Here is a 15,913-nt window from a genome sequence, read left to right as displayed (position 1 = left end):
TTTATCTATTTATCTATATCTATTTTAAATCTCATTAACATGGTTCTTCTGTTAGACTGCTACCTGTTTTAAAATCATTGATTCTTATTACATCATGTGGTCATGTGAACCTTGTATTTTATATATTTATATTTTATATTAAGATTTATTTAAAATGTATTTCAAAGGTAATATGCATCTTTTAGAAGGAGCTGCTGCACAGATTGAAATGTGTTGAGTTGATGTTTTTTTACATGTGTTTGAGGACAACTCATGTTGTACTGCCATCGTGTGGTCACTAAGATAATTGCTATAAAATATTACCTTTCCCCTGTTGACTTTCATTGTTTAAAAAAAAGGTCTTTGTATAATCACCTGTTTTTATTTCACTACCTTTGATTTGTTCAGTTTTATTCAGGGCGGCGGTTATTTGGTGAATACGTTTGAAAAACCACAGTTTACGACAGCTCGGTGCGACAGCCGGCAGCAGAGGGAGCAGTGCCGTAAAGCGCAGTGTTTTGGACAGGAGGAGGTCATTAGAAAGTGAGGAGAAGGATCAGCACCTCCTCAGAGACTCCGGCTTCCAGCTTCTCTCTGATGTGAGGATAACACACAGGTCATCGGCTCTATCAAGTGTTCCACCCGCTGCACAATGCTCCGTCTCATCCTGCGGCTCAGGCCGTCCTCCGGGCTGCCATGTCCCCGTGCCCTCCCGACCGGGCCTGCTGCGCTCGGCTCCCGCTCCGTGCACGGAACCGGAGGTCTGCGGCGGCTCCACCGTGGAGCAGCGTACCGGGCCGCCTCCCTGAGCTCCGGCCTCGGCCACAGAGCGACGCTGCTGCGGTGTCCCCCGCTGTCAGGCTCCTGTCAGGCCAAGAGGTTCTACTGCCTCCCGCCCCACCAGAAGGTAACGTCCCCTCACCGGGCTCCTGCTGCCACTACAGCACCGGCGGTTACAGCTAGCATGACCTCCCCCAGCTAGCATGAGGTAGCCCCGGTGCGAGCAGAGCAGCTGGTGTCTCTGCTTCTAAACGTTAGAACCAGGATCAAGTCAAGGTGTTGACAGAGGTTTTAAACTGTCAGTGATTTTCTCAGCCGGAAGTCACAGATTTAAGTTGGTGTCATCAGGTGTCAGACTCTTAACGTTTGAGCTAAAGTGACAGTGAAATCACATTTCTGTGAATTAAAGGCGTTCAGTTGTTCAAACCACTGGATCCAGTGACCTCTGGGTAATGGAGATGTGCCAGGAGACTCAGCTCCTGTATCCAAATGAGTGTGGGGGGGGGGTCCCAGGAATGTAAATCAGGCATATTTCATAGTTATACTTTCTTAAACGTCATCTCAATGAGTGAGGAAATATTATGATCCTTCACTAAAGTATAAGAATCAATGCGGAAATGGAAAAGTCCTGCATAAACACAGAAAAAGTATTATTTGTTAAATCTAATGAAAGAACGGGTTTAGATAGATCTCATTACACGTGACATAATTAGATCATAAATACTGGAGCATCAGTGTGTGAGCAGCTTGTTGCTGTTTTAGCTGCTGGAGCTACTTTTATCTATAAACAGTTTATATGTACAGGGACGGGAAAGAAGAGTAAACTAATTAATCAGTTTTTAGTGTTTGGACTTTTTCTTTAAACTTAAAGCTTTGGTGAGATATTGAAAATTAAACCATGTGAGGGAAAAATCATTTTCATCATCAACTCAACACAGACACCTGAAAGGTCTGATGTTTGGAATCAATCAAGTTTTATGTGTAAAGCCCATATTCACAAATTACAATTTGTCTCATAGGGCTCATAGACATCGGGAGCTAAAAAGGATGGAAACCTCTGCGTTCATCTTAAAGAATATGTTCTATTTTAAAAGCATGTTTTATTATTTTGTCATTCATTCAGTGTCAAATCTTCATCTTGAACCCAACTAGTAAATAAAGCTGTACAATAATTGTAGTGAAGTAGGAAGTATTGTACAACATTTCCCTCTGAAATGCAGTGGAGAGGAAATATAGCATAAAATGGAAATACTATAGTAAATATATGAAGTCATTTTCCACTGTTGTAAATGAGATATATGATGCTGTGTCTCATGTCTATACTGCATACTATAAGTATAAATATGGTTATACTCAAGTTAAATTGTACTCACTTGCATAAATGTGGCAGCATACATATTAAAATTCGGAATTTGATGTAAACCTGTTAAAAAACGGAGGAGCTGACGCGCAATAACACCTTTTTATATATAGAAAGCACGCATTTATTTCTTGTTTTCTAAATTCAAAAGCATTCCACAAAAAGATGTAAAAGCTGTTGCATTCAGCAAGCACCCTCTTTTAACTTCGGGGACACTAGAGGGTTCACTGTCACAGCTGTTATCTCTCCCCCTCCTCCGGTCGGATGTAGATCTGTTTGAGATTCACTCTTTGTCCACGGCTGTCCCTCCACTGCTAGCACTGTGTATGTCTGCTACATGTTACATAACCTTGAAAGCGACCTTCAAACATCACAGACGTGTGTAATACAGCTGTGCGTGGGTCACTTATTGAGCAAGGGAATGAGGTGATGATGACTTAGCAACTGCAGATACTACACCTGATGATCGGTCGTGTTTGCTCTGCCCTAAAGGCCAAATGGCTTTGATTTATCAGTTTAAATATGGCACTTTCCTCATGTCTCCTTCATTCTTCAACTCTTCAAATGTGTCTTGTTCCACAGGTGGAGCTTCCTGCGCTGTCGCCCACCATGCAGACGGGAACGATCGCTCGCTGGGAGAAGAAGGAGGGAGAAAAAATCAGCGAGGGCGAACTCATAGCTGAGGTAAGGAGAAGCCACATGTTTGTGTGTGTTACCAGATTATTATTTTAAGAATTAATCACTTAAAAATGTTGTAATGTTAATATCTGTGCAGGTTGAGACTGACAAGGCCACTGTGGGCTTTGAGATGCTGGAGGAGTGCTATCTGGCAAAGATCCTGGTTGCTGAGGGGACCAGAGATGTTGTTGTTGGTTCAGTAATCTGCATCACGGTTGAGAAGTAAGTTTCTGTCAGAGGACGACTTCAAATACAATTTGTCAAACCTTTTCTGCTTCTCTAGTCTAGATGGGATTGTGTTTTGGGTAAATTTGTGTGTATTTCCCCCGCAGCCCTGACCTCATCGCAGCCTTTAAGGACGTAACGTTGGACTCACTTAAAGCAGCCGGTGCCGCTCCTTCCCCAGCTGCCTCTGCTCCTCCTCCCCCTCCTCCTGCTGCTGCTGCTCCTCCTGCAGCCCCCGGCAGCTCGTATCCCACACACATGAAGGTCTGTTTACAGCCATAGTGTAGCTGAAGTATTATCAGGGTTGTTCACTCGGATCGTTAGCTCGTTCTGTAGAAACAGGATCATCGTTTATCAGTTTTCTGCTGTATTTACCACTTCTACCTGAGAGCACAAGTATCATCATACATGCAGATGTCCACTTAGTTATTATTGCAGACAGTAAAAAAAAAAATTAGGTCATTATTATATCTGGGCGGTAATTTGATTTAATAGCTTTAGTTTCTCAGATGCTGCTCAAGTCCCCGAATCAGGAATATCACAGTATCAGGATTTAGACACCTTGAGTTCTCAAGATCTTAGATATCCTCCAACCACAAGTGTGTGTAACTAGTTTCCTGTACAAAGTGGTCAGTCCGGAAGCTACTGCGATGATGTCTATCTTCCTTGATTAAATGTGTGTGTCTGACGTGTGTGTTACAGATCACACTCCCCGCCCTCTCTCCCACCATGACGATGGGAACAGTGCAGCGCTGGGAGAAGAAGGTCGGAGAGAAACTGAGTGAAGGAGATCTGCTGGCTGAGATCGAGACTGACAAGGCGACCATCGGTAAACTCAATCATCACAGTCCTGAAATACTTGCTCTGTGCTCTACAGAGTGTTACCCCTTTTTAGTAAATTCTTGTTTTTATTTTAACGTGCCATGGGTCATTTTAGTGTCACCTGCCTGTGACTAAACTGAAAATTTAATCTATCCTGAATTGAATCATTACAGCTTAAGCTCAACATGGTTCTTCTCACGTGTCTGTGTTCAGGCTTTGAGGTGCAGGAGGAGGGATATTTGGCCAAAATAATGGTGAAAGAGGGAACTCGGGACGTCCCCCTGGGAATGCCGCTCTGCATCATTGTAGAGAAAGAAAGCGACATCGCTGCCTTCAAGGATTACGTAGAAACTGGAGTGGCAGAGGTTTCCGCACCCCCCCCAGCTCCAGCGCCCGTGAGAAACAAAAAGCTTTTACTTTCATAAGTGATCTTTGTACCTGAGTACTCACCAGAAACTTTGTGAATATGGTCTCTATTCAGTTTTAAGATTACTACCTGATTTTTGAGCATTTCGTTTTATTTTGTAGGCGGCAGCTCCAGCAACTGCAGCACCCACTCCTGCAGTCGCTGCCCCAGCAGCCTCCAGGAAGGGGCGTGTGTTCGCCAGCCCGCTCGCCAGGAAACTTGCCTCTGAGAAAGGAATTGACCTGGCACAGGTCGGCGGTAGGTGACGAGATGCAGATGACAAAGATGTGTTTGGTTAAATACTAAATACAAAGTTATTTTAAAAAAGCAGTGTCAATATAATGTACTGTAAATATGTTTCTTACATTGAGGTGTTTTCCGTTCAGGTTCTGGTCCTGATGGACGTGTCACCAGGAAAGACATTGAGAGTTTTGTTCCACCAAAGCCTGCACCTGTAAGTGAAGATCCTACTTGGTTCAATTTATTCTATTAAATCTTATGGAAGAAAGAAAATGTACATACCTAGTGATTTTCTCAAAACATAAAATGTTAAATGTTCTCTTTCACTATAGTGTCTAAAATGCTTTAAAAGTTTTTCACTGTTTTCTCTTCTGTTCTACTATCGAATTTCTTTTAATAGTGGATCAAATGTAAAAACCTTGAATCGTGTGAAATAGTGTTAAAAGGTTTTGATCTTTAAATCCTTCACACTCCTGAAATACATCATTAGGGTCTCACAACCTCTGTGTTGCACTCTTTGTTTTGTTGTGATGCGTTTCGATGCAAATTGAATCATTTCCGTTTGCAGGTTGAAGCTGCTGCTCCTAGTCCAGCCGCTGCTGCTCCTGCTCCTGCTGCTGCTCCTGCTGCTGCTCCTATTTCCCCAGCTGGAACCTTCACAGACGTCCCCATCAGCAACATCCGAAAGGTAAGAGCAAACACGCGTCATAGCTTCCTGTCCTGCTCAAACTCCTCTGACAGCAGTCAAGCGTAATGAATGTGGAGGGTTTCTACAGCATTACTCGTTATCTCTGAACTGTGCTTCCATGTTTTTCCCCCGAAGCCAGGCGCTGAAGTAACCCTCCTCATCTCTCTCTACAATAAATTTGGGGTCAAAGCTGAAGTTCATATATTTGTCTGTCCGGCAGGTCATTGCTCAGAGGTTGATGCAGTCCAAGCAAACCATCCCACACTATTATCTGTCTGTAGACGTCAACATGGACCAAGTGATCGAGCTCCGGAAAGAGCTCAATGTTGTGAGTTTATACTACAGTATAATATACTAGGAAACTTTTCTTTTCCTGAACATTTTTTTTTACTAATTATTTCCTCTATGTCTGTGCAGGAAGTACAGGCCCAGAATATCAAACTTAGTGTGAATGACTTCATCATCAAAGCCAGCGCTCTGGCCTGCCTCAAGGTTCCTGAGTGTAACTCCTCCTGGATGGACACAGTCATTCGCCAGTAAGTACATTTATATAAACAATCATATCTTAACAAGGGTACATGTTGTTTGGCTCCAGTAAACAGGAAACATGTTCTCTAGGTTTGTAGATCAACTTATCATGTGAAATCTTCAGATATTCGTGGCAGCACCCAGTCATTTGAAGAAGGGTATTAGATATCGGTCCCCATAAGTCTAGCTGCACTATTATACCACTAGGGGGCACTCTAAATACATTTTTCAACTTCTCTCTGTTAAGAGGTAAAGTCACATTGACCAAACTTATTCCACAACTTATACCGGTTTATTTTATTTTCCCCAGGAACCATGTGGTGGACGTAAGTGTAGCAGTGAGCACAGCCAATGGTCTGATCACACCCATCGTGTTTAATGCCCACACCAAAGGACTGGCCTCCATCTGCTCTGATGTTTCTGCCCTTGCTGCCAAAGCGAGAGAAGGCAAACTGCAGCCACACGAGTTCCAGGTACAGCACAAGAGGGTGTATGTAGGGTTTCAGGGGTTTTGATTGTGTCATTGTTATGTTGTTCATCTACCAGGTGTACACCAGCAAACTGAAACGTTCCTCTTGACTGTGTTTTTCACACCAGGGAGGCACGTTCACAATCTCTAACTTGGGGATGTTCGGCGTCAAGAACTTCTCAGCGATAATCAACCCTCCTCAGTCCTGTATCCTCGCTGTGGGAGGCTCAGAGAAACGACTGATGCCTGCTGATAACGAGAAAGGGTCAGTGTCTTGACAACAGTGCTACAACAAACCGGACATACTGCATTTAAGAACTCTAATCTGACGCTGTGTGTTTGGGTTTCGCAGGTTCGACGTAGCCAGCATGATGTCAGTGACACTGAGCTGCGACCACCGGGTGGTGGACGGCGCAGTCGGCGCACAGTGGCTCGCAGAGTTCCGCAAGTTCCTGGAGAGACCTGTCACCATGCTGTTGTGATCGGACTGTTCTGTCATTCAAAACTGCAGCCGCAGGCTGAGGCCTCTCGCTGAAGTGATTTGATTTGTCTGAACCTCCTGCGATCCTCCTGTGATTGGCCAGCCTGCCACCAGGTCACTCCCAGTTACCCTGAAGAGGAAGAGGCAGAGCTCACTCCACTTACCTGTCTGTCCCGCTGTCTCGCTGTCTCTCCTCTCTGTCTTTCTCTCCTCTCGCTGTCTCACTCATTCTATTTATTGAGGCCGCATTTCATGAGAGACCAGAATTAGGTTTAATTTATCCTCGAATATCGAGACTGGCCACATGTCACTAAAACATCTATAATATTTTTTAAAGGGAAGTGTTACATGAACAACCAGCGACCACAGTTATCCCAAAACTTGTGTGTGTGTGTGTGTTTCTACACACATTTATCTTTATTTTGTGTGGATGTGATAAAGAGGACAGGAGGAGCATTAATCTCTGGGTTCCAGTTATTTGAGTAAATGATTGTGGTTTTTGTCTGGAAGCAGGAAAACAGAGCTAAATGTAAGTTTGTTATAGTCCTGATGTGTATACACACACACACACACACACACCTGTCCCTGTTCAGTAGTCACACTCACACACACATGAAATGTTTTAGTAGGCTTTTTGTGAGTTGATGCTACAGTGTGTGTATATCCCTCACTGTGGGAAGAAAACAGCTCTGTATGTATATATGTATATGGTGGTGAGCTTCTGATGAGGCCTCACCATGTAGTTAATATCTGTACAGACCTGAACGAAAACAAACGATCTTAAAAGAGAAACTCAATGGTTTTGCCAATTCTCTCTTCAGTGGGGATGTTTTATGTCCTCATCTCAGAGTAAAACACAATATTGTGTACTTTACAGCTTAAACGCACAAAGCTGGTGCTGGGTATTATTTGTTCTTTGAATAAAGTGGGAGAAGTAAACCTTGTGCCAGAGGCTCTTCAGTTTTTAAAACAAGACTTATTATAAGAGCACTAATTAAAGCAGACCTGGATAGAAACAGTATTTCTAATGTGATCACAAAAATGTTAAAGGTTTATGGGAATTTGTAAAAAAAAAAAGTGGGATCTAAAAAGTCCAAGAAACTACTAGACTGACTTGTATTATGAGTGCTGCAAACCAAAAAGGTGCAGTCAGCCTTCTTGTGCATCTTTTTTTCACAGTTTTGGATTTGATCTGCAAATTTATGTGATTTTTTTGTCTTTTCCCACATTAGTAATTTATAAAATCACCATGGTAACCTGTGTTTAAATGAAATAAGGGAAAGAGAAATATGAATTTAGGTGGAGAAGGAAACCAGATTGTATCAGTAACAGGAGGATACTGATGTCATTGAGGCAACACAATAAAAGGTCAAATTCAAAAACTTGAAAAGGTCACGTGGTATATTCTGTTTATGAACCAGGTTTTGGTTCAACATGACTTGACCCTTCATCGTGTGTGTGTGTGTGTGTGTGTGTGTTCGTTGTTCGTGTGTGTGTGTTCGTGTGTGTGTGTGTGTTCGTGTAAACAGACTTTGGTTCGGTAAATAACACCATGAACCATTACTGCTAAAAACTCCACCAACCAACATAACTTTTTCTAGTTCAGCTTCTTAACATTTTCTAGTTTAGTTTCTTAACTCCTCAAGAAACCAAAATCATCCGAGTGTATTTGTGTGTGTTTACTCATGTTGTGATATGAGACGTCATTAAATCTGACAAATGTTTTGACTGGTGTGAATTTCAGCCCTCGTAGCCCGACTGGAGCAGCATGGGACATTTGGCTGTGACTGCTGGCGTGCACTCAACTCTTGGATCATCAGATTAGAACTTGGCAGGGAGACAGACTCATGTCAGTCATTAATAACTAACACCTTTTATGCAAATCCATCCAACCACTAAATGATAACTTTATCACCAGATGACTTCAGCTGTAAGAAACTAGAATGAATGTTTTCTCACACCACTGACAATCTTGGGACTTTACTGGAGTGATAGGCTTCTGATTATAAATTAGATTTTTTCCAGATTTTTTCCCTCCAAAATCTGTATTTACATGTTATGTTGTCAGTGAGTTACAGACAACTAAGTATTCCTCTAGAATAGTGAAGCAGCTTTGGTTCTAAAGCTTCATGAGTCCTCTTTACTTCTAACATTCACAATAAAAGGCAGAAAAGGCTCATGGGGTTTCCAGGGTCTACAGCAGCTAATTTGACCTCATCACATCTTTTTATTTTAGTGTCACATGGAGAAGAAATGTTCAATTTAAAACATCCACAGAATGCTACCAGGATTATGTGCATAATCTGAAAACTTCAAACCGGAAGCCGCCACGGTTGAACGGGAAACCTTTTATTCTGAAGGTGTTACCAGGAGTCCCTTGTTGAGCTGACGGTGATGTCGAGCTTGTCTCTGTAGAGGATCCACTTCTTTACCTTCCACTGTGAATCACTGTCCGACATGTTGACGTGTTTCTGTCCCTCAGACCAATAAAAACCTCTGAGTTTGTATCAAAGTTTTAAATATGAGTTATCTCGCTGCTAACGTAAGCTACTCGGTGAGCTAGCGTTAGCCAGCTAGCGTTAGCTCCCTGTTGCCTGACAACGAAGAGGAAGCCAAACAAACTGGGGCTAGCTAGCACAGGCTAACTAGCTAGCTGGATGAGAGTTGAGCTGATCTCGGTGTCTCTTCAGTGTGGATGCTGCCAAGCGGCTGGTGAAGAGGAGCACACATGGCGGAATACGGCCGGCGGGGAGAGGAAGATGAGCGCGGCCCCGGAGCCGCTCACCAGGTGTTCGTGGTGATGGAGTGTTTACTGGAGAAGCTGAAGGTGTTGAATTATGAGGAGGAAGTTCTGGCCAAACACAACATGAAGAATCTGACCAGGTAAGAAGGCAGTTAGGAAAAGCAGGTCCCAGGTTTCTATGTGATGTGTGAGTAAGGTTAACTGGTTCTTCAGATGTCCTAAACCTGTTACCTTTTGTTTTACAACAAACTGTGGAGGAGTGGAAGTAGTTTCCAGGATCATATCATCGTGACACTGACACTTTGATACTCCTGTCATTGAGAGGAAGAGGAAGGAGAGGAAATCACATCTTTACACTCCACCAAGAAACATAATTCAGTTGTTAAAGTGTAAATTTCGACATGTGATCTCAAAAGGTCTGGACTCTTGACCACTGATGATGAAGAACATCAAATCAGATGTCGGCCATTTAAGACACATTAAGACATTTGGACACAAACTAGTGAGTAAACACAGGGAGCAGAGCCTTCCTTAGGTCATGTGACACCTTTGTTATGTTCTTTATCCTGTCAAAATGGCTGCTGGCATGAAGGAGTGTTTGATGTCATCTCCAGTCTTATTCACCTGTTTGAATTTTATCGACAAAACCTCGATAGAGGAGGTTGTGTCTGTGTGATTTGCAGAAAGCTTTAATACAGTTAATTATTCTTCACCGTTGCCATGGTTACAGTGGATGGGAATTTTAACTTGAACCATAGTTGTTGAGTTGTGTATTTACATTTTCCCAAATGTCTCCAGTCATTTTAGTACCTGAAGAAATCTGTAGTTTTATTCACGATAACACTCAGTGGCACAGTGGCATCATATCCCCTGTGTGCATGTGTCAGCATTGTGTTTGTCTTACAGGAGAATCAAAATGTACTTTTTATCCAGTTTGAAGTCACATTTTTACTTTTAATGTAACTATATATATATATTTTGACCAGATGAGAGATTTGAGCCCCTCAGAGACGTCCTCCTGTGTCTGCTGAGCAGCGTCAGAGAAACACTTGTGAGAATCCTCCTGGCTGTTGCTTTCATTTCATCTCATCTCTGTCCCCCCCCCCCAGACATTATTTTGTCTCCAGTCCGTATCTGGATTCCAACCCTGGCGAGCAGTTCTACATGTTCACCATCATCGCAGCGTGGCTCATCAATGAGGCAGGGAGGCCGTTCACTGAGCCTCAGGAGTACGACGAACCCAACGCCACCGTGTCCAACATCCTGGCAGAGCTCAGGGCTTTCGTAAGTGATGGTGGATTTTTTATCACCAGTAAAACACAGAAACGACTGAGTTGTTTCTCTGAGAGTCTGCACGTCCTGAGATGGAACCAAAACTCTGATTTAAAATCGAGGCTTTTAAATGTCAAAGTAAAACCCACCTTTTGATAATAACAAGCATACAGTTGCTATCATTCTGCACCTGTGAACCTTTCTCATATTTCACTGTCACTGGTTTTAGAGGTTACAAAAGTCTTATTTGCAGACACTCGATGATAGAGCAGGGCTCTCAAAAAGCTCTTTAATTTGACAGATGAATTGGGATAGAAACGAATATATAATATATAAATGTAACAATTAATAATAATGAATATTCCAGTGTGCTCTTGACCGTGACATTGATCATTTATTGTCAGTCTCTGTTAAACTGTGAGACTTCTCTCTCTCGTCTGTGTTCATCAGGGTGTGAAGGTGGATTTCCCGCCCTCCAAACTGAAATCAGGTTCTGGCGAGTTTGTCTGCTTTGTGCTGGACCGGCTGGCGGAGGAGGCTCTGAGGAGGAAGGGATTCTCCTTCAAAAAGTACTCATGACCTTCCTCCTCTAATCTTATCTCTGTAAATTAAGCTGACCTTGAAAAAGTCAACTATGTTTGTATTCCATCACGTCTTGATTGGTGTTCCACATTTTGGCCAAAAGCGGCCTCTGGTCTTCAGTGTGTTCAACAATTTTCTGTCCTTGATTTGTAAATCCCTGTTCCCTCTTTTAAGTCAATCACCAGAGCTTGTAAATAGGTTTCTTTTTCTGCCAAAAGATCCCTTTCTGAACAGTACATAGAGGGAGAGCTCTGTTTACCTTTTTGACCTCCTGACTTCGTTTCTTTCAGACCAACCTACCCGACAGAAGCCACAGAAGAAGAGTCTGTGATGGAGGACGATGCAGAGCTCACCCTCAGCAAAGTGGAGGAGATGATCGTAGGTGTCCCAACTTTACTAAACCTGTCTCTTTATTCCTCATGCCAAGTGCTGATCGGCTGTTTTTAATGCTTTTTACCGTTTTAGTTCACGTGTTTATTTATCTGTTTTTAACCTGATCAGAGTTCAGTGTTGGCTACAAGTTATGTTTTCAGTGCTGTTAAAACTTAACCTGTGATTCATCGGATTCTGTGAAGGGATGACAGTTAAAAATGAACTGGTTGTACATTTTGATGTAATCCAGAAATGATTCGTTCAACAAGATCCGTGTCACACTGAGGCCAAACTAAAAAAAAAATTATATAAAAAGGCTTTCGTTGATTCGATGTTTGATTTGTTGTGTGTTTGTTCAGATCATGTTGAGTGAACTTTATTAACATTGCAGGAGGAGCCTGATGATGATGAGGAGAACATGATGGATCTGGAGGCTCTGAAGTTACGGACGACTCACACTGTGAGTTCACCTGCAAATGTGACAATTTAGATTCTGACCGCTGCACATTTTAGTGATGCCTTCATTTGCAATTGAAAGCATAAAGTGTTTTTTCAAACTCTGTTCTGCTGTTTGTTCTCCGACAGGAAGCGGAACTGTCCTCTAAACCGGACGAGATTCTGGAGTCGACGGTTGATGCAGCGGAGTGGAACCTAGAGGTGGAGAGAGTCCTGCCTCAGCTCAAAGTCACAGTCAGGACAGACAACAAGGTACCAACTCACCTAAGCTCCACCTCTTCTCCACCTTTTCTCTTGAGCTTAAATAGTGGAGAGAAGAATTCTTGTCAGTGTTTCACAATAAAAGCATTCCATTGAGTATAGGCTTTTATTGTAAAGCCTTTGCAGAAAGTTACAGTCACTCAAATTTAGTATAGTTTAAATGAAATACAATAATAATTGACATACATGTATATCTAAAAATTGTCAGTGGATGAGCTGCTGAAGATCTACAGTCTTTGTTTGTTTGTTTTAACTCAAACTAGAAATTGTGTTTCTTGTGTATCAGTAACAAAAGATGAGTCACTAAAAAGAAAATAACAAAACCCATAAAAACAAAATGTACAAAAGATCATTGAGTTAAGATGAAATAATGCAAGAATATTTACACATTGTAAAAAAAAAATATTATGAAGCATATCTTAGTTTATAACATGTAGTTTGTTTAATGGAAAAGCCTTTGTATGTAGATATAAAACTATCAATGACCAACTGAATTGTGGCTGTAGTTTCTCAGCACATTCCCACCTTGCTTTTTCATTTGGTTGTATTTTTAACTGGACTCTGGTCTGTGTGTTGGTCGGCAGGACTGGAGGATCCACGTGGACCAGATGCATCAACACAGAGACGGAATCAAGTCTTCGCTCAAAGAGGCCAAGGTGCGTTCACCGACCAAGTGTTTTTAGGCAGCGGTTGAAAAGAGGAGCTACAGAAATGGACAGTTTGAGAAAAGTGATGAATCTGTGTTTGTTTGTTTTAATATGTCTCCTTTAAAAATGACAAGAGGTTTCATCCAGTTTTGTGTCCTCGTCTGCAGAGCTACCTGGACAAACTGCAGGAGGATATTGGTAAGACTCTGGAGAAAGTGAGCAGCAGAGAAAAGTACATCAACAACCAGCTCGAAAATCTGATTCAGGAGTACCGCAGCGCTCAGGCCAAACTCAGCGAGGTAAACACCAGACACTGTACACCTGTATCTGAACAGGACACCACTCGTATGAAAAACACAAGTATGTTGAAGAAGGTTGTTATTTTAATTTGTTATTATTATTATTACCTTCTTCTCACCTCCAGGCCAAGGAGCAATACCAGCAGGCCAGCGGAGGGGTGACAGAACGAACCAGAGCCCTGGCTGAGGTCAGTGAACACATCACACAGCAGCATTTTAATCCAGTCACGTGACCAGATATATCCCACGAGCAGAAACATCTTCACAGTTAGTGTGTGTGTGTCTTTGTGTTTCCCTCGATCAGTCACCTGTCTGGAGGTGAACTTTCCACTGCACCTGTCTGTCGTCTTAGGTCCTCGTCCTTGTATTGTTGCCCTCACATGTTCATCACACGTTTCCAACAATACAGATTCCTGATCAGATCGATAGGCTCCGTCGTGTGGCAGAAAAATGTCACTACACTACTGAGTTCTTTCCTGCTCGAAAAACAAAAATCATGAGAATACCAGCATCAGTAAATTAAAACAACTTTCAATAATAACACGTGTAGAGGAATAATAAAGAGTTGAATAGGTTGAAAGAAAACAGCTGAATAACAAACAGAGTAAAATGCAGTAGAAGTAGGAGTTTGTGTCGTCAGGGATTCATTTAAAACCACGACTCGCTGCATCTTGTCCTTTTTCAGACAAGTTTCTGGAAATGATGCACTGAGCTGTCACCTGCAGATGACACAGACCGGCTGTGACCTCGTCCTGTTTTTTGTGCCTGTGTTTCAGATCAGCGAGGAACTGGAGAAGGTGAAGCAGGAGATGGAGGAGAAAGGCAGCAGCATGTCTGATGGGGGTGAGACTCAGGACCTGAACTGTCACATCATGTACGTGCGCTCGTGCATAATGATTCTGTTCTCACGTTCCCTTCCTCTGTTTCTGTCACACAGCTCCAGTGGTGAAGATCAAGCAGAGTTTGACAAAGCTGAAGCAGGAGATTGTTCAAATGGATGTGAGGATCGGCGTCGTCCAGCACACGCTGCTGCAGGCCAAACTCAAAGAGAAGTCCAACATGACGCGCGATATGCACGCCACCAACATCCCCGAGCCCGCTGCCGGGCCCTTCACGTAGTCGTAGGCACCAGAAACTCACCTTAAATCCTCTGTTACTAATCCTATGTTCATAGTTTTCCTGTACTGACCAAGAAAAAACAGCAGGTTCTTACACTGAGATGCTGGAATCATGAAAATCTTTTATATTTATGCTTAAAAAATATCTCGATTGATGAATTAATTGTTAAAATTTGATGAATAAATCGATTAAAAAAAACTGCTACAATTGTTGCATGTCTGGTTTTCTTTAAATTAATATTTAACATTTCATCAATGTGACACAAGAAGTCACAAAAAGGAAAGACGGATTCAAAAGCAACACTAGGGCTACGTTGTAGCACTAACGGGCCCGAGCACAGGCATTTTCTCCGGTTAGTGGAGAGAGCGATCAATGACCAAGCGCACGTCTCCACGTTACATGCGTTTTGCGCACTGCGGCAAGGACAAACGCTTCACTTCCTGCGTCCGTCACACGATGTCGATCCTTGCCTGCTAATTGCTCATTACGGTCCACGCTATCAATTGCAGATCCCACGGTGAAACCATTTTATGTAAATCGAATGATAGTTGTAAAACAAAGCTTATTTCCTGTTGCCAGTAGGTGGCGCCATCAGTATTATTACATGCAGACTAATAGATCTGTTCAAGCAGGGGCTCTGATGTAGCGTGAGCAATTTTGTGTCAATTGGACAATGTTACAACAACTTCATTTTCACACTGATCAGTAGGTGGCGCTATGACCCTGCACTAATATTAATCAGGTCAGGATTGTGATCATAGGTCAGTAGTTTGGGGCCGGTTGGATAATGCAGAGTGGATTTACAAAGTACTTCCTGTTTCATAAATAATCAGTAGGTGGCGCTATGACACTGAGGAATTATTGACACATAGAGCTGTTCAGGCTTGGACTCTGATCATGTGACAGAAGTTTGGCGGTGATAGGCGACCATGTTTAAACTTTTAACTTCCTGGTTGTATAAAAAGTGCATATCAGCCCATCAGTGTAGTTCAGTATATCCCTGAGCGCATGCTGTAAAAAAAAGCTACTTCATAATAACCTAATGCTTTTGGTTTTTACAATTACATGTTTTATTGTCTTTTTAAAAAATCACATCCATGTAAATAAAAGAAACAAAAAGGACGGAGAACACTCTTAGATCATATCTGAAACCTACATATTCCACACGGTCTCTGTTCAATGACTTTAGATTGATTATTGATTCCTGTGGTAGCCTGTGTGTTCTGCCCCAAAAAAATGTAAAGACTTAAAGATGTGTCTTAAGATTTCAGTGACCCAATGTGGATGTTCTGTTGAGTATTGACTCACATTGTGTACTTTATAATGACTTGATTTAAAAAAAAAATCTGGCTTGTATTCCTAGATTTGATTTCATTTGACTTTATATTTGGCTTCAGATTAGTGAATTACTCTGGACGGGTTTTATCTCGTTTAAAAAAATCAAAGACTCTCAAACTGACAGATACTGTAAATTTTAATATGTGATTAAATACCTTTTAATTCTTT

General features: G+C 42.2%; 2 protein-coding genes across 2 annotated transcripts; both read left to right on the top strand.

The window, feature by feature from the left end:
* The first annotated feature begins 466 nt into the window (after positions 1–466).
* Positions 467–7,600, top strand: dlat (dihydrolipoamide S-acetyltransferase (E2 component of pyruvate dehydrogenase complex)). Its single transcript, XM_035178326.2, has 14 exons — positions 467–886; positions 2,702–2,803; positions 2,895–3,019; positions 3,130–3,286; positions 3,725–3,851; positions 4,058–4,239; positions 4,373–4,508; positions 4,637–4,704; positions 5,059–5,178; positions 5,399–5,506; positions 5,596–5,714; positions 6,017–6,179; positions 6,304–6,440; positions 6,528–7,600. Exons 1-14 carry the CDS (start codon positions 632–634, stop codon positions 6,655–6,657), a joined length of 1,929 nt encoding a protein of 642 aa, XP_035034217.1. The 5' UTR covers positions 467–631; the 3' UTR covers positions 6,658–7,600.
* Positions 7,601–9,017: 1,417 nt separating this feature from the next.
* ift57 (intraflagellar transport 57 homolog (Chlamydomonas)) lies at positions 9,018–14,614 on the top strand. Its single transcript, XM_035177672.1, has 11 exons — positions 9,018–9,539; positions 10,509–10,683; positions 11,122–11,240; positions 11,544–11,631; positions 12,017–12,085; positions 12,211–12,333; positions 12,927–12,998; positions 13,157–13,288; positions 13,414–13,476; positions 14,065–14,131; positions 14,226–14,614. Exons 1-11 carry the CDS (start codon positions 9,385–9,387, stop codon positions 14,405–14,407), a joined length of 1,245 nt encoding a protein of 414 aa, XP_035033563.1. The 5' UTR covers positions 9,018–9,384; the 3' UTR covers positions 14,408–14,614.
* Positions 14,615–15,913: the final 1,299 nt, after the last annotated feature.

Source organism: Hippoglossus stenolepis, chromosome 15, assembly GCF_022539355.2.
Source record: "Hippoglossus stenolepis isolate QCI-W04-F060 chromosome 15, HSTE1.2, whole genome shotgun sequence".
Classification (NCBI taxonomy): Eukaryota; Metazoa; Chordata; class Actinopteri; order Pleuronectiformes; family Pleuronectidae; genus Hippoglossus; species Hippoglossus stenolepis.
Note: the sequence above shows the minus strand (reverse complement) of the source record. Positions and strands in the feature narration are given on the sequence as shown.